The 18500-nt window shown below is 52.6% G+C and overlaps 1 protein-coding gene across 4 annotated transcripts in view; it reads left to right on the top strand.

The window, feature by feature from the left end:
• LOC127608548 (roundabout homolog 1-like) overlaps positions 1-18500 on the top strand; it is a 121242-nt gene that overhangs the window by 44131 nt on the left and 58611 nt on the right. For all 4 annotated transcript variants that reach the window (XM_052077668.1, XM_052077669.1, XM_052077670.1 and 1 more), the window contains one exon: positions 12372-12698. In XM_052077668.1, the coding sequence (XP_051933628.1) occupies positions 12372-12698 (327 nt within the window). The remainder of the gene's footprint in view (positions 1-12371; positions 12699-18500) is intronic.

Genomic DNA, 18500 nt, shown 5'->3' with positions numbered 1-18500 from the left:
CGCCGCTGCCTCGCGTCAAACACGCGTCGGCGGCCTTTTATGGGCCCATCTGCCCTGAAAAAGCCTTTCGACGCCTGTTATCTCGCGCTCGGCGATTGCTCGCCACGCCCCGGGTTCGGCCGGGAGATGAAAGGTGATGAAACGAGGGAGGGTTTCAAATTCGGGTTTGTGTCAAGCCAGTGTCAGGATATGAAATTAGAGTTCCAAGGTTAGGGTTTCAAAGTCCAGTTCGAGGCAAGGGTGCAAATCTTGTTGTTTTGCTTTCACTCCAGGGTTCAGGTTCTTCGAATGACCATTTGAAGTTTGGCTTGGCTTTGACTTGATCAATTGAGGATGGTTGGATGCGTGTGGTTTCTCCGAGGCGTCGGCGTGCGGCTCCACTTTCCAATCCGACGTGCACCGTGAAAGCCTCCCGTCAGAAACCGGGCAGATTCGGCTTTGGCGAGGCCTCGTGAAGGGAAAGCCGGCGAGAAGCGTGACGAAATCCGGAACGACTGACAAGATAAACGTGAGGGCGGAGCTAAATTAGACTCTTAATGACTTGCTCAGGCCCCCTCCCCCCTCTTAATTGGATTTATTAGCTCATCCCGCTCATGTCCGGAGATTGTCATCTGTTGCTCCAAAAGGGGAAAGGGTCAAAGGCCGCATTGGGCCTTCTTCATAACAGGCTTTCGAGTCAGGGAAATTGTGAGCAGTATCGCGGTATCGCGTATCGGTATCGCGCCGCCGACGACTGCCGAGGAGGATTTACTCGATAGTCTCTCATATCGGCGGTCTTTATGAGTACCCGATCAGTATAGTTCTCGTCCTTGAGGAATCAATCACGTTTGTGTTTTAAGACTTGGTTCGTGTTTCAAATTGGTTTTCAAGCCAAGCTAACGGTTTCAAGCTGGTGGGTAAGGCTTTCAAATAGAGGACGGTCTGCTTTCTGTCTGGGAGGGGGGGGGGGGCGGTCCACTTGGAATTCCCATGGCTCTGCTTCCTGTCATGACAAATTGCAGTAGCAAAAAAAAAAAAAAAGGGCTTATGCCGACCAACATGGTTACGTCATGCTAATCCGCACTGACAAATTTACTGGACGGGCGCTCGCTCAGCAAGCCGCAGTTTCTCATCAAGATGTCTGCCGGTGGAAAGCCCGAATCACCAAAAGACGTCACTTCGCCTTGCAACATTGGCTGAAGGATTCAAATGAAGGTTCCGACACGGGATTAGCTTTGCAAATTAGGCTTCCAAGTTGGAGGGAGTCTTTCAGACGCAGGGTAGGGTTTCAAATTGCACTTTTCAACAGCGCTTTAAGGCTTCAATGTCAAACTTCAAAAACCGCATCAGGATTTTTTTCATTTAGGGTTTCCCAGTTGCATATGAAAATTCAAATTTGAGGTTTGAGACCGGCTTCGTATTTCAACTCGGGACTCGTGTATCGGCTTTCAAATGGCATTTTCAAACCCAAAGTAACATGTTCAACGGTTTTTGGTTTTTGGTTTGGCTTACACAGATTCTGCTTTCAAATCAACAGCAAGACTTGCGATTTCATTTACAAACGTCAATTCGGGTTTCACACGAAGGTTTCAAGCCCGCATCCGGGAAATGCACATCTGACTAGCGAGTCGCCGGGGCAAAACGTACCCAAAGAAAACTCCCATTCGGTTTTTGTTGTTTCGGGCCGGTTGTTAAGACTCGGCTTTTTTCCTTCCTTCGCCAGTAACGGCTTGTGGGGAAAGCGGCGGGGAGGCGGCATTGTGTCCCCTCAACGGGCCGATTGTGAGGCGTGGAGGAGGGGGACGGATTCGTCAGGGATTTAAGGGGGGGGGTTTGGGGGGAGGTTGTTCCGTTGTGGGGGTGGACATATTAGGAGGGGGAACCGCTGGCATTCCCGCAGCTCCTCCCTTTGTGGCGGCGAATGTGCTGATGGTGGCGAAGGGGCTTTGAGGAGTCTCTTTTCAAAAGTGGACATCTGGGGGGAGACACGATGTTGATTTTTGGAAGTGCTGAGTAAACGGAGGGCGCCGGCACAAAGCGGCGCTTGTGCTGCTGCGTCCCGCCGCAATTCGGCGTATTCTGGATCTCTCTGAAAGGTTGCCCCACGCCATGGCTTGAAGTCGGCCACGCTCGCGGTTGAGGTGAAAATTCTGGTTTCCGAAGCATTCCGCGTCAGCCGTTTACACGTGCGAGCGGACCGAGCTCCTCCCACTTTTGAATCAACGCCGACGCCAATAGACGTCATTTCCGCTTATTGTGACTGTCGCCGCGTTCTCCACTTTTCAAATGCTAAATGCCGCCTTTTTCCCGACGATGCACAGCGGGGGGGAGAGCTGCCCAAAGAGAAGCCGAGGGGCTCAGATTCAATTAGCAGTTAAAGAGAGACTGCTAATTAGTTGATGAATGGTGTCCCCCCCCTCCCAAGCCCCCGCTTTATTGTCACGCTTAATATTCCCTTTTGCTGACAGTTCAAACCATCAAACGCTTCACATCCTCAACTTTTCCTCGGTGTCGCCTCGCTCATCCGAAAGCTATTATCGGCCGCAGCCGCGTCAGCAAATTGACATCTCCATTGCCGCCGTCTGTAAACCTAAAAAAAAAAAAAATGATGGCCATAGAAGTCGGCGCGACGGAACGTAATTAATGAGAAGGTGACCTTGAGATCCATCGGCGCTTCAAACAAACGGGCCGAGGATCCGTATTGACGTGAGGAAAGGCGCCTCATTTGGTCGGGCCATAGCCGTGTCTAATAGTCACAAAATTGCAAGAAGCTTTAAACACGTGCTACCACTTCAGCCGCCCCCCAGAAAAAAAGCTTTTCAAGCCGCAGCATTCCGGCATGGAGGGTCTGTAGATCAGCCGCCTCCCACATGGCCTCCCTCTAATTGACTAACAATTGGAGCTCCGCTGGCTGAAAGGCAGCTTTTTCTCTTTTTGCCTTAACATTTGCATTTGATTGCAAGTCTTAAGCGGAAAGCCCGTGCGTCACGCAAGCGGCAGCTTGAAGTGCGGCGAAATGTGACCCATGACACTCTGAGGGATAAAATGTGGCTGAAAGGTGCAGGATTGACTTCATGAGTAATTGCCTCCCCCCCCCCCCCTGCCGGCCTGTCTTTAATTGCCTCGCCTGTCTTTGACGCGGTTTGGACACCTGGTTGCCTTTGCGGCCTCATCTGTTGTATGCTTTGCCTCCGTCTCGGTGCAGGGGACAATAGAAATCGCCGTGCAAATGTAGACTGGTCGCAATCCTTGAATTTTCAAAGTGGGGAAATGTTCCCTGAGAGAACAGAAAGTGATGTGGGAATGACCCGGAAGTTATTGGCATGACCCGCAATAAACCAGGAACGTCCCGAGTTGAAAGTTGACTCTTGGTAATCACATTTTGGCTCGATGAGTGTATGAGCGTTTCTTTGGAGTCGGCCAATCCTCCATAAAGCGTCTCCAGTCGCTCCAGAATGCTGAGAACTAAGCTTCGCCTCAGGGGGGGGGGCTTTTCCGTTGCCGGTCCCTCTCTTTGGAATGAACGTTGGGCAAGCCGATCTTTGAAACTCATCATTTTTCTTCTTCTTCTTCCAGTCCATTGTTGGATGCATTGTCTGGCATTCGGGGTGAGATCAGCTCGGTCCTCTCGGGTGGGATTTTTATTCTTGAGATCTTTATTTAATTGGACTGTTTTGGTGCCGGGGCGGCCCGGTAGTCCAGTGGTTAGCACGTCGGCTTCACAGTGCAGAGGTACCGGGTTCGATTCCAGCTCTGGCCTCCCTGTGTGGAGTTTGCATGTTCTCCCCGGGCCTGCGTGGGTTTTCCCCGGGTGCTCCGGTTTCCTCCCACATTCCAAAAATATGCATGGCAGGCTGATTGAACACTCTAAATTGTCCCAAGGTGTGAGTGTGAGTGCGAATGCTTGTTCGTTTCTGTGTGCCCTGCGATTGGCTGGCAACCGATTCAGGGTGTCCCCCGCCTACTGCCCGGAGACGTCTGGGATGGGCTCCAGCACCCCCCGCGACCCTAGTGAGGATCAAGCGGTACGGAAGATGAATGAATGAATGAATGAATGTTTTGGTGCCTTCTACTGTCTTTGTTATTCATTTAGCGTCATCATATGATTTTTATTTAGTTTTTTTGCTCCACGTTTTGCTCGACAGCGGTGATTGTTTTCAAGTGCTCGTGAAATACACTGCCGTTGAGTCGAGATCTTATCCTCGCGTAAGCCTGACTAAAACAACCACATTTTAGGACGCAATGCCTTGACTTGAGTGCCGGAACGCAGGGGTGGGCGTCCTACCGACTTGGATGCTCAAGTGCTTAGGAAATGCACCTAACGGAGATTCCCTGAGGCAAACGGGAACCATTGACGATATGCAGTGGTTGCTCCTCAAACTGACATTCGGAGCATATGTCCAAAAGCATTTGTCCTCACAGCTGTCTCGTGTGGACCTTGTTGCCCCAGCCCGCACAAGCCCACACAAGCGCCCCCCCTCCATCTCCCCACAATCATCTCTCCAACTTTGCAGCCGAACTGGTCTTGGGACATCTGACAGTGATCCTGATGTGCGATGCTAAAACGTAACAGATGGCAACGGAGGACCTGGAATGCGTTGCTCGTTGCAGCCGGAGAGGCCATCACCTCGATGCTCGCAACCTGTCGGTACGAGATGGGAATCTTGTAGGTGATTGCTAAAAAGCCGCGTTTCAATTCAGAGCTTCACTTTGGATCGTCGACTCCTTCTTTCAACCGCGCTGTCTATGGGTTGGGCGCTCTCCAGGTCGCAATAAACATGCGCTAGCTTATTTATGTGCGTCAGCTAGCTTCCTCTGAACACTCGCCTGCTTCCAATGAAGTGAGCCGGTGGGGGCAGAAGAGGACTGATGCTGTCTCCTCGAAAAAAGGACAACACCAATTAGATGTCGTCGACTGATTAAAAAAAAAAAAAAAAAAGATAAGATGTTCACAGAAGCTAGCTTGCGCGGGCTAATAATATAGCGCTAGCGGTGAAAGATTGATCTTTTTGTTTTTTTCCTATGTCACTTTAGGGGCTAGGTAGTTTTGGGACATGGCTTTTTAAAAAAAAAAAAATTCTGTCTGTGTTGTTCTTGCCCACCAAATTTCATGTTGCCAAAGCGAAAGAGGGTTCTCCCCCATCCTTAGCGAACCGTTGCCACCCTCCTATGCTTGGTCTACCTTTGTTGGAAGGACTCGGATGAATAAATGACGTCTTCGGTCTCAGTCGACGCTTGCGATGCACTGCGAAAGGATTTTTTTGTTACCTGGCTCAATTTTTGACAGTGGAAGTGCAACGTAAGTGCCTGACTCACATTAGCACAAACGTTCCTCTGTGTCATTCAGAAAGCTCTTGGCAGCCGTCGCCCCTTTCAGGATGAATTTTCACCAAATATTTTACACCGCAACACATGGCATGCCTTGGAAAAAAAAAAAAAAAAAGAAAGAAAGAAACAACCCCCCCCCCTTCCCGCTAGCTTTCATATTTTCCAGTGGCCATATTTCGGGGGCTAGTCGAAGCTCCCATTTTGTCTGGAAGCTGGCCATCCCCCGCTCAGCCCGGCTCGCGCTGGTGTCTCTCCACGCCTTTGGCCGCATGAAGCCGTGGCTCCACCGAGTCTTCGCTCAGCAATTTAATAATAGCTCACGCCCGCAGATGTAGTTGATGAACTTTCGTCGCATGTGCCAACGTAAGCGCACGGACGCTGAACTGATGGCTGCCCAGAGAACACGTGCCAATTAAAAGAATTTTTTTTTTTGCGCTCAGACGTAAACACATGCCGACGCTCGACGCCTTTCGACACCCGGCTGTCTGCGCCCCGCGCGAGAACGCGTTTGGCCTGAGCATTTCGATTCGCCCGCACGAACGGCTCGGCTCATTGGCGCTCGCATGCTCTTGTTGGACTGTAACCCAAGACGGCAGGTCCCTATCAGCCGCTGCCATCGAGGCAAGTAGCGTTAAGACCAATTACATTTGGCTTTTTAAGCCCTCCAGCTTATTTGGCGTTTTCTTTCTTGGCACGAAGAGCGAATGAGTCGCCGCGCTTGCTGAGGCGAAGATTTTGCCACTTCTCAAGTAGGGAAATGATGCCAAATCATTGGATTCATGTGTGTGGAAAATGACCCTAATGACCCTAAACTGTTCTTCTTTTTCTCGCCGAAATGAGTTTTCTCCGCAGGGTGTCCGGGCTCTCCCTTAGAGATAAGGTGAGAAGCTCGGTCATCCGGGAGGGGCTCCGAGTCGAGCCGCTTCTCCTCCACATCGAGAGGAGCCGGATGAGGTGGCTTGGGCATCTGATTCGGATGCCTCCTGAGCGCCTCCCCGGTGAGGTGTTCCGGGCATGTCCCACCGGGAGGAGACCCCGAGGAAGACCCAGGACACGCTGGAGAGACTAAGTCACCCAGCTGGCCTGGGAACGTCTCGGGATCCCCCGGGGAGAGTTGGAAGAAGTAGCTAGGGAGAGGGAAGTCTGGGCTTCCCTGCTAAAGCTGTTGCCCCCGCAACCCGGCCCCGGATAAGCAGTAGATGATGGATGGATGGATGTTCTTCTTTTTTTTTTGTGGGTCTACTTCTGATAGACGCCCTGACGAACGATGTTGTGGAGTCAGACTGGCCGCAGGCTGAAATTGAGGCGGGGCTCATTGTGTTTTTGCGCTACTTCCTGGTTCGTGGTCGGCTTTTGATTTTGGGTCCAAGAGTGAAAGAATTGTTTTGCGATTGTCTCCTTTCTACGATTGATTTTTGTTTATAACGCGGCTCTTGTGATGGTCTCCGCGTTTGTAAAACAAAACGGGCTCATTCATTTGCAAATCAAGATGCTGGTTTAAATGTTGACGCGGGGGCTGTTTGGAACTCGATGAAAAAGGCCACTCGAGGAATAAACGTGCTCGATCAACGGATGCTCGGCTTTGATCCATCGCACGGACTGATTGCGGCCCACCGGTTAAATTTTGTTCAAAGAAAAAAAAGAAAAGAAAAGAAAAGAGAGCGGAGAAAGAGGAAAAGGACGTAATTGCCCATGTGCGGGTTTTCCTCACGCTTCTTTTCCGTAATCCTTTCCTAATGCAGCCTCTCGGCTTGGCATCTGGCGCCCATCTTGAGTCCACATTTTTTCCCTGCGGTCCCTCATCGGCGGCGGGAATGACATCCGCCAGCCTGTCTTTTTTTTTTTTTTTTTTTCGGAAGCATGGAGAGGCGCGCTCCTGAATTTGCGTGGTCTGTCACTCGCACGTTCAAGCGAGATGGTTGTTGAGATTGCAGTTTCCAACGATTTGGTTTCGGGATTAGCGGCAACTCGTCCGCAAAATGGATTCCGTTGGGAATTCAAGACTGTATCCGTGCGTCTGTCTGTGGCGACGTTGCCAAGCTCGGCGTTGAAGGAGAGCGGCAGGAAGAGCAGCGGCCTTTCCTGTGCAGACTGCAAAAAAAAAAAAAAATTAAGAACAATTTAGGGACATTTTTAGAGTATGCCGGAGCTCTGCAAACCAACACAGCGTCAGGAGCGAATTAAGTTTTTAATTTGAGGGTCAAATGGAAAGCTGAAGGAGCCGTTTTCAAATTCATTCTTTTGTTGGTATTGTCTCATTCATTGGCAGTCTGTTAAAGGTGTGAAGGCACGTAGTTGAGGATTTTTTTTGGGGGGAGGGGGGTAGGAATAGGCGCGTAGCTCACTGAATCGATCCAAAAAAAGAACAAAGTGTCATTTTTCATTTCCTTGTTTCTTGTCTTCATCAATCAGCCATAAAGTGAAAGAAGCCGTAAAGATGGCCATCATCGGCTCACCTGGCCCCGCCCCTCGGCCCTCAGCGCGCATTCGCTCCGGGGGCTTCGATCCCGCCTCTTAGCGCTAGCCCGATGCGGAAGTATTCCACACGGCTGCTGTCCACTCATTCGGCAAATGCTTCCAAGGCGGGCTTTTTCGCTTCTATTCCCGCCCACCCCTTGATGGCGTGGCTCAAAGCCCCGAGGGACACGCCCTGCGCTCTTATCGGCGCCATAAACCCCTCTGGAGTGCCCTAATGGCACCTTAATAGGCGGCGCTCGACCGCGCTTATCAGGCTTCCATATTGCATATCTGCGGCACCTCTGACAGGCGGCTCGGGCTTCCGGCGGCGGCGGCCATTGATGAGATGACCTCGGGTGCGTTTATGATGGAAACCAAAACTCATTTTACAGCTCAGACGTGCCGTTCATTGTTTTCAAATGCATGTCGGCGATAGTCGGTGTCGAACTTGGTCATCTTACAAAGTGGTGCGTCGTGAGCCGTTTCATCTTACCGGGAAGCAGATTGCGCTCTTGCGAGGCCTCCCCGTGGCCCCGTTGTCCTTGCAGAGCCGAGGCAGAAGCTGTGATGAAGAAAAAAAAAAAGCCATTCCCGCAGCCGATTCTGCCATCAGTTCTTCTTTGTGCTCCCCCCCCCCCCCCCACCCTTTTTCCTGTTGATGAATTCAGCTGAGACTAATTAGCAAAAGATACAGGGCGCATGCTGTCGCCGGAGGGCCTCGGTTAGCTTTTAATTGCGCGTCGGGTCTCGGAGGGATGACCCCCCCCCCATTCTGACAGAGGCGCTTCGCTCGCCATGCGGTCTTCACACTCTTTTTTTTCTGTTTTCTTATGTTGGTTTCCTTCATTGCTTGAACAGAAAAAATCAATGTCTGCGTCAAAAGTCCCCCCCCCCCACCCTCGCTCTCCAGCTCATTGTGATATGGTTGACAAAATAGGAGTTTTGATGATAAACACAGAGCAATAAACAACTAACTCAGGAAGCATCCCAAACGCCAATTAATTAATCCTGATCTTTATCGATCCTCAGGGGGGGTTGGGGGGGGGGTGGATTTCTTTGTCTGCCGTCCCTGCAAACCGGCCTCTCTCATTTGGCGAGAGGGGCTCGGCATCCGGACCCCGGCGCTCGCGGCCTTGGTGAGCGAAAAGAAACTTTCGTCGGCTGTGGGTTTTCTTAATTAACTCCCTCATGCCTCCATTTTTTTTTGACTTTAAGTGCATGTGAGAGAGCAGACGAGAAAGGGCGGGGGCGGCGGGGGCCTGAGCGAACGCTCGCACGAAAGCAGAAACATTTGGCCCGAGGCCTCGATCGATTGGATCCCATCGAGCCGTCCAAGTCCGGCTTCCCCGCGGGTAGGCTCCGGTGAGCGCTAACGTCGCCGAGTGAATTCCCGCAGCCCGAATATTTTGGCCGGCCTCTTCAAACGGCATCACTTGCGTTGACTTTGGAACCCGTTTTTGAGCGCGCCCCCCTTGCAAGCTCACCAGATCGTGCAGCCGCCCGTGTTCAAGACAGGCAAGCAAACAAAAGAAATCAGCCCATGACTGAATATCTCCAATGACGCCAGCCCTGCCCCCCCCTGCCAAAACCCAAACTTCAAGCTCCAAATGAGAGAGGAGCAATCTTAACTCAGGGAAGCGAAAAGTTATTGGCGGAGTTCTTCAAAGTCCTGTTTAATAAAACATCTTCCCTCCCTCCGCCTCGCCTGCTCAATGAGGGGGGGGGGGGGCGGCGGAGGCCGTTTGTCTGGAGGGCGGGCGGCTTCTAACTAAATGCCGTGTGACGGGAACAGACTTCAAACGGAGGTTGGGCAATTCAGTTGCGCTTTGGAGTTTTCAACTCAACTCGAGCACTTGAAAACAACCGCCGCCATATATACAAAGTGCTGTACGTGGAGCAAAAAATCATTCACACAACAAACAAAACAAAAAATGTAAGAACAATGACGGTCCGACGCACCGACGGCAGAAAATGCTCCGTCCCCTCGGAGCCTCCCCGGGGCACCGGGCAGGTGCAAGGAGCGAGCCCATTTCAAGATTGAAAAGCAAATAAAAATGTATCGGGAGCCAGTGCAGGGTAGGAGTGCCTGTCTGCGCCCCCTCTTACGAGTACCAATCGAGAGGGGCGAGAAAGCGGCATCGTGGAGCAACTGGAGACGCCTCGTGGAGGATTGTCTGACTCCAAAGTAACGTGCGTTCCACTCATCTAGCCAAGATGTGATTACTAAGAGCAGGGATGGCAATTTTGTGCGGATACACAGATTTAAGAAATACATTTAAGAAATAAATGATACATTAATTTCTTAAATTGATCATTTTTGTGAATCGTCTAAATCCGGGTCAGGTATACCTTATCGTGGAATTTTCACCAGCTCTCCCAATCAGTCTTTCCATCTTCCGATTGTAAACAACCCTGCGATTGGACGTGTATGATGTCTTACTTGTTGTGATTGGTCGCCCCATCCAGGCCACGCCCCTTTCCGCTTTTTTCATCACTAGCCATTGCCTTCTCTGTAAGAGTCAACTTTGGACATTTGCGGTTTATTCCCGACATTGCCCACCGCCTCTGCTCAGTTCAGACTCAATTCTTTCGATGCGTTTCTTCTTTCCGGAGCGTTGTCAGGAACCACGTGTGTCGATATCGCCCCGTCGCTCTTCTGTCAGTCTCATTCAAAGATCTGCCACTTGAAGGATGCTTCATTTTACCCCCGCAGTCCATCGAGTTTGTCCAACGCCCGGTAGCGATATAAATAGCGGCCGCCTGCCCTACTGTACGCTGACGTTTTTGGTTTTTACACATTTGTGTTCCTCCAAAAGAGTTGATAGAAAACACATGGTGGCGTGTTTGCAGCGTTGCGTGAAAGGCAACTCCCAGCGGAGAAAGAGAGCAAGAGAGAAAAGAAATTGACGATGGCGCTCAGACTAAAAGTGACTCTCGTGGTGGCTCCCAAGTCTAGTGGCGTCGCGTTCCTGACAATGTGTGGGACCGGCCGCCGCTTGTCTTCAAGTCATCCATCTTACCGCGGAGGCGCATTCCCTTGGAAATATGCGACGACCACACTAAAAAGATGCTTTCCTCAGCAGCGAGTCATTAATAAGGGGGCGGGGGGGGGGGGACACCCAGGATGGCGGAGGCTGAGTTGGTGGGAGAAGGATGCAGTGTGGGAGTGTCACCGCCTATTGGACCAGCCACTTTGCAAGTGGCGCCGGATGCCTGACTTGAAAGTTGTGGCGGTGTGTGTGAATCGGGGGTTGGAGGGGGGGGGGGCTACTTTTGGATGCAATGATGAGTTCAAAACACCAGCAGGAAGCTAATGAGCCTCCGAAGCGGCTTGGCTCGTCGGGGAGTCATTTCAGCCCAGATAACGTGGACATGTTCTGAAGCCCCCTCGCCCCCCTCCCCCAGTCTTGGTTTCAGTTCAGCGCTCCTCTTTGTCACCAGGCGACACAGCCTTCGCTTATCTTCTGTCACTTCATTTCCTTTTGCCGCTGCCGTGCCGTTTGATCTGCGAGGCACCTGACCGCCGCGTAATCAAAAGCGAGTCTTTCTGGGATGGAAGGGAAGGTCTCACGCGCTCATATGACAGCCCCCCCCCCCACAAACTTCATTCAGAATTAACGGAGGAAATTAGCCATCCACGAGGCTCACGTCTGGCTGATGTGGTCCAATTGGGGGCTCGGTCAAAACCTCCAAAATGTCTCGTGATCGCCCCTCACCCCTGATGTCGCAACATGAAATTTTGCAGCACCAATGTCTTTCGCCAAATCCACAAAAAAAAAGTCAGCCAAAAATACACAATTTTTGATATTTTATTTGATATTTTTTCAGATTGCTACTCGGATTTGGCAAAGTTTGCTGACTCGCCACGAAACACAACTCCAAACAACTTGGCTGCGTTGACATTTGGCAGCAATATCTATCATGAGTAGAGCCACCAAAAAGTCTCCTGAAACCACGCCCGCTAAGTCAAAGTCTGCCATTTTGTCTTGAAGCGGCCATTTTGGTGGGGGGGGGCTTGCTTTTGTCCGTTTCCAGCGGTCCTACCGAGATGCGTCGTTGAGATTTGATCAGATTGCTACAAAACATGCGCTCAACATGAGACAACTTGTTTCTTGCTGTTTATTTTTATTTTGATTTTTTTGTTTTGTTTGTCACTGGATGCGGGCGGCGCATCGCGGCGCCGCTTGGTGACTAAACGTGACGCACGGCAAGCGGAAAAGGCAGCTCAACAAGGTCAAATCTCCAATCGCTTAGCATTCCCCGACCGTTATCAGCATTTCCGTTGCCAAGCGCGTCATCGATTAATCATTACATTCGGGCCCGTGCCTTTCGCGCATCAAATTCAGTCGCAGGCGGTTAAAGGTCACCGCCGCGCCTCGACTGTTGCGGCGTTCTCGCGACTTCTTTGTCTGCTTTGTGACCTCCTGAGCATCCAGACAATATGATGAAAAAGCAGTCGCTTTGCGCGTGTGTACAAACTGTGTACAAACAAAACGGTATTTTTCGAGTCGCTAACGAGTCGAAACTACGCGACGGCGGCAATGGGAGGAAAAATCAGTCCGCCGTCGCCCTCCAAATCTCAAAAGGTTTTCCCGTTGTGGTTCCAGGGTCCCGCCTGCGCCAGGAGGACACGCCCCCTCGCATCGCGGAGCACCCGTCCGACCTGATCGTATCCAAAGGCGAGCCGGCCACCCTCAACTGTAAGGCGGAGGGCCGGCCCACGCCGACCGTGGAGTGGTACAAGGACGGCGAGCGGGTGGAGACGGACCGGGACGACCCGCGCTCGCACCGCATGCTGCTGCCCAGCGGCTCGCTCTTCTTCCTGCGCATCGTTCACGGCCGGCGGAGCAAACCCGACGAGGGCTCCTACGTCTGCGTGGCCCGCAACTACCTGGGGGAGGCCGTCAGCCACAACGCCTCGCTGGAAGTAGCCAGTAAGTGCGGCCTTATCTCCTCCTTTGGGGGCGTGGGGGGTTTTGCTGGAAGTTCTGAATAGCCGGCTTCGGTTTCCAACCCCCCCTGGTCACCTTCAGTCTTTTCTGGCATCAATGTGCTCATTGAGTTGGATAATCTCTCAGGAGATGGGCAGGATGTGTTTGGCCCAGTGCTCTCCGCAGGCCTGCGGAGCCTAGGGAGTTGCTGGGGGGGGGGTGAGCCTGATCATTCCAGGGCGAGCGCTCCTCTCAAAGGGCCCTTAGTAGGTGGTCAGGAGCCACAATGGGAACAAATGCCGCTCTGTTTTGGCCCCACTTCTGCTGTTTGTTAGTGAGATGGAGATGAAGTCCTTTCAATGTCCTCACTCATGCGTTGGCTTGCCAAAAGCCAATGCAAAACATGTCAGGTGTGAGGAGGGGGGTGGGGGGGTGGTGTCCTTTAGTCTTAAATGTCTGCCTCACAGCGCGGATGTGCGGGCTTTGATAGCTCGTTGCCGGTCATCTTGTGGAGACGGGAGAGGAGAGATCACATGTGTGAGGTTGGCGGACTCCGATCCCTGCTCATGGTGGACTGAAGGTGGCGCCGGCGTTGCTCGGGCTCAGCTGGCTTCAACCTGTTTGGCATAAATGGCAGCAAAGTGAGACGCGGCTCCGGTTCGGTTGGAGCTGCAAGCCTTGAAATGGCTGAGTTAGGGCATCTTGAAATGTTCTCCAAATGTTCTCTCACCAGGAGACCCACAAAAAAGACTCAACAAGCCATGCCTGCAAACACAAAGGAAGTCTGCCATTTGCTGCGGTGCACTTCATGTTGCTAGTTTTGACATTTTTTGGGGTGGGGGGAGGGGGAATTCAGCCCCAGAAGCCACATCGCACATTAACATTTGGTGGATGTGTCGATCATGAAGAGAGCCACAAAAAAAGGAAGCTTGAAGCCAATTTGCTCAAATACGGAGAAAGAGTGTCTGCTCACTTTGCCCTTTTTCCACGGATCTTTCCAACCCCCCCCCCCCCCCCCCCCCATTCAGTTGCTTCCAAATTTGAACCACACGTACTCGACAGATGTGTGACGCTCACTGCTTTGCTAATGGAGTTTTCCTCCGTTTTGTGCGCGTGGAGCATTGACTGACGCGAGCCCCAAAAGGCCCGAATTGGAGCAAACGCTTTCCTGGGCGCCCTCTGCAGGCCGAAACGCAAACGAGGCTCCTTCCGCCTCAGCTTTGTCCAAACCCCCACGCTTGAAATCGCAATTTTAGCTTCTTTTCAGGCGGATAAACGGCAACGTTTTTCAGCGGGACTTCCCATGTCACGTTTCTTGCTCGCCAAACTTGAAATATGTTTTGAAAAGCTCCCGCAGACATCAATCACACGGGATGACGCCCAAATGCGCGTGAGACACCGTTTCAGTAGGCCGAGCGCCGAAGATTTTCCGACGTCCGCGGGTGGATGATATACGTTGCAGTGTTTACGTCACGAATGGATGGAGAAAAAAAAAAGAGAAACGATGCTCTCGGCAGGACGCGCGAGCGGCGTCGGCGCGCTCCTTTTACTCCGGGGCCGCTTTCAAACAGACCTGGTAATGACGAGCCGCCGGTGTGCCGCTGAGCTTCTCGCTCCTTCTTAAGGCCTCGTTTAGAACTTCTGCCAGTTGATAAATGCACAAAGGTTTGGGGGGGCCAAAAAAGAAGAAAAAACTGGACCTTTTCACCGTGACTCGCCAAAGATAAAAAAAAAAAAAAACATTTCATTTGAACTCATCATTGATTCATCGTTGGTGTCGTCAGTTATAAAAAGATGCCGTCGTTCCGCCGGTGAGCTGCAATGCCATCTTTACTTAATTTTAATTTTTTTTTAAATTTATTAAATCCTCTCAGTTTAACACAAAGTTGAAAAAAAAGGGTGAGTGGGGGGGGCATTCGGGGAATTTCTGGTTGTGTGACTGCAAATGTTTTTCATCATCATTTTTGGTTCCGGTTTTCGCCGCTCCTGCTCGATTTCCCGGGAGAGCCGCTTGTTTAAAATGAAGATGCCCCCCCCCCCCCAAAAAAAATCATTCTTGGCCGGCAGCCAAAGCTCAGAGCTTAACTTTTAAGGGAGACGTTATTGTAGTTATTCTCGCTCGCCGCCGCTTGCGAACACAAGCCGAGTTTCAACAAGTCCTGTTTGGCCCGCCCGGCCGGCCGCGGCGGATGGCTGCCGGGGGCGGTGGGGGGGGGGGGGGGGGGCGAACCCACTTTGCTTCGTTAATCGTTAAAACCCGTCGATTCCGTCTGAAACGGGCTTGTGCCGTTCCTCCCGCGCACCTTGGAAGCTAGCACATTTGCAAGCCAGCGCTCCGTTGGAAATGCTGCAAAAAAAAGAGGGGGGGGGGCCTTGTGGCAAAGATTGCTTGCCAAGTTGCTTTTCTGACTCTTGACAAACTCCAAGCGGTTGAAAAAAAAAAAAAGTTTGCCTTTTGCGACGGCAGCCGGTCGCGGACGATTGCTTTCCGATTGGGGCTCATTTGCGCAAATTCCCAAGCTGGAGTTTGTCCAGAACGCCGCATTTCAATTGAAATTGCGCAATTCCTCTGGAAAATGAGCCCCCACTTCCTGTTCCATTCCGGCAACCTCTGTCACCAAATGTTGCAGCGATAAACACGTACGTGGCGGCAAATATGATTTGAAACGGTTCAGGAGTGCCATAAGGAAGCTCTCGTTCAGTACTCCGGATTTACGTTGCGGCGCGGATTCTTTTGGGACATTTGTCTTGTTTTGTCGTCTCGTCGCTCGTCAGTGGCGTTTGTCTCTCTTCCTTGCGGTTATCGTCGCATCCCGTTTTGACATCAAGACACAAATTCAGTGAGTCAGAGGCACCGCAAATGGAAAAAAAAAAAGTATCGGGACAGGCAGACGCCAGCGAAGCGGCCGGCCGGCCGGCAAGCTTTCGTGCTGGCCGGCTGCCCGACGAGTCGCGGGCTCTGCGGCGCTTATTTGTCTCGGCTTGCTTGACAGCAAATTGGTGCAAACGGCGCTGTCGGGGTCTGCTTCATTTGAGGCACACGCTCGGGAGGGACTTTTGATACGCCGGCATCCTCGTTTCACCTCTTCAGGTCCACCCCCCCCCCCCCCGAAAGGGAATGATTGAGGCGGCGTCCGCCATATGCGTGTCCCTGGCGCTAATCTGGGCTGCTAACCTGCTTCTTACTCTTGTAAGCTTTCATCGGCGAGCCTCTCGCACGTCTCTCGGCTGCGCTCTGATGTCTGACGCCCGCTCGTACGAGCGCAAAGCGTAAAGCCTGCCGGCTCGCGACCTTCTATCGCGTTCCTCCGTCCGAGACGGACGAGTTTGCGGGGGATTAGCGGCGTTGGGAGACTTTGAGACGGGACTTGGACAAACTCGCTCAACGTGGCTTTAAAAATTTTTTTTTTTCACTTCATGGTTGCAGACAGATTGACCGCATCTCCCCCCCCCCCAGATTTTAGCAGCGACCCTCCAACTTTTCCGCAGACGTCCAGCCGTGAAGTGGACGTGGCCGACAAAACAAAATGGCCGCGCATGACGCCTTCTTATAAGACGGGCCCTTCCGGCTGGGAATTCTCCGCCGCTTTTTGTGAATTGTACTATTGATCACGTCGTCCTCGGCCCATCCATGACCGAGTCTGTAAACATACCGAAAGCATCTTGTTTGAGCCACGGGGGGGTCGGGGGTGGGGGCTGGGGGGGGGGGCTGACAAGAACAGATCGACTCTCACCTTTGTGTGCCTTTGACCTTTCTGAAGAGGGTGCGGCGACGGCCGCACAATGGGGCCGGCTCGGCGTAAGCGTATCGCGCCGGGGGCTCGGCCAAAGAGGCAGACGGGGCGACGTCATGTGTAAAAGGAGATGAGCGCAGTGGGGGGGCGGGGGGGGGTCCTTTTTAGAAAGCAGATACCAAAAGTGAGCGAGGCCCGCCGCGAGTGTATGTGACCGTGTTGCTGCCGTTTGGCCCCCTGGTGGTGGTCGTCACGGTGCCCATAGTTGTCGCGTCGGTGGGAGACTACGCGGGGGGGGGGGGGGGCGTGCTTGAAGGTCCGTTCTCAATTACAGACATCTTTCACTCTCTTGATCCAGCTCTCGTGCTAGTGTCGGGTTGTCATCTGTCAGCGCTGCCCGCGCTCCGTTTAGCCAAGTGACTCTCTGGGCTGAAGGACGCTCCCCCCCACCCCCCCCCCCCCACCCCCCCCCGGCCTGAGTGAGGAGACGCCGCCATTCCGTCCTCCTCCTGAAATCAGTTTTTACCACGATGGCTGTGACTTTTTTTTTTTTAATCGCGCTTGGTTCTGTCTAATGTCAAGAGTTCAGGAGGGCTTGAAGCCACGGGAAGGGGGGGGGGGGGTTGGGTTGGGTTTTTAAAGTTGCGTTTCACGTTCAGGTTGAAAACCTGGGCAAGGGTGGAACAAGAGGGCACGTGTGATTTGGTTTCAAGATGGGGGTCGCGTTTCAAAGGATGGCCTGAGGCTACTGGGGGGGGGCGTTATTATTAGGCAGAGCGTTACAGTGTAGGATCGTCTTAGTTTTGGCCAACGCTTTGTGTTCAAGTTTCCAGCGTCTGGAAAAATGCTGCGCATCCAAACGACGACGTCTCCACCTCAAGCGGACACCCCGGGTGGGCCTCGCATCAATGACGGCGCATCACAGGTAGACAGACGACCTCTGGCACGTGCGCTCCGAGATTAGCCGAGAGTGTGGCCTCCGCAGGGAGACTTAACGTTCATTTGGCCTCCACTTTGGAGCCCTGATAGCTTATCGATTGCTCGACGGAGAGGCAAGAAGCGACGTGCGAGGGAATAACTTAATTGGCACTCAGCATGTTGCCAGGCCTTAATCACCTCGCCGGAGTTTGGCCGCCGCCACGTAAACGACTTCTGCTGCAACCCAAGCTGGCTTTGGCCCCCATTTCTTGATTCCTCGTAGAACATTCTCCATCCTCGTTCCAAATATTGCGTCAATGTTTGCGGTGGATTCCCGTTGCGACAGTCCGAAGGAGGACATCCGAGCCGCCTTTTCCTGTTGGCAGAGCGTGTTTGCTTAACCTATTTTTCTGGATGCTCTGCCTTTGTCCCGCATGCCAATGACTGATTGCGTCCAGGACCAAAGGGCCTATCGAAGCCCCCCCCCCCCCCCCCCAACAAACTGCTCATAAATCAAAGAAAAGAAAACAAGGGTGTGTGTGTGTGTGTGTGTGTGTGTGTGTGTGCCTTGTGGGCTTCTCTTGGGCACCTTTGCCATTGAAAGCAGCCACGGGGACAACAATTGGGCCAAGAGAGCGAGCAAGCGCAAACGTGGCCCGCCTGCCGCTGGAAAGTCTACAAACAAAAAGTGGATGCGGCGAGAGTCCGCTCGAGTCTTTTCCTTTTTGGACTTTGGGCTCCTTGCACATGTTCTGTTTGTGCGGGGCGGCGCCGTCACAATGGCGGCACGTCACCCCGAGCGGCGCCCGCCGCCGCCTTTGTGAGTGGCCAAGGAGTTGCCACTAAATGAAGCGGAGCCGTTTGCTTAGCGCAAACAGCGGCCTCTCCAACGTGGCGGAGCCAACCGGCGCGGGGGGGGGGGCTTTTGTACCTTTTGTCCGGTAAGGAAGCGACAACGGGGAACGGCCGCTGCAATTTGTCGCCTTCTCTGGAATATAAAAATGGCATCTCACACAACACTTGACGTCTCTTCCGACTTCTTCCTTCCACCTTTTGCGCAGTTCACCGTTGCCTCTGGCGAAACGCGGAAAATGTGGAGTTATGGAGCCGTTTGCGCCAAGTGAACGCTCACAATCGGCAGATGAATTGTCCC

This window comes from Hippocampus zosterae, chromosome 10 (genome assembly GCF_025434085.1).
Source record: "Hippocampus zosterae strain Florida chromosome 10, ASM2543408v3, whole genome shotgun sequence".
NCBI lineage: Eukaryota > Metazoa > Chordata > Actinopteri > Syngnathiformes > Syngnathidae > Hippocampus > Hippocampus zosterae.
The sequence above is the reverse complement of the archived record's forward strand: the minus strand, read 5'-3'. Positions and strand labels throughout refer to the sequence as shown.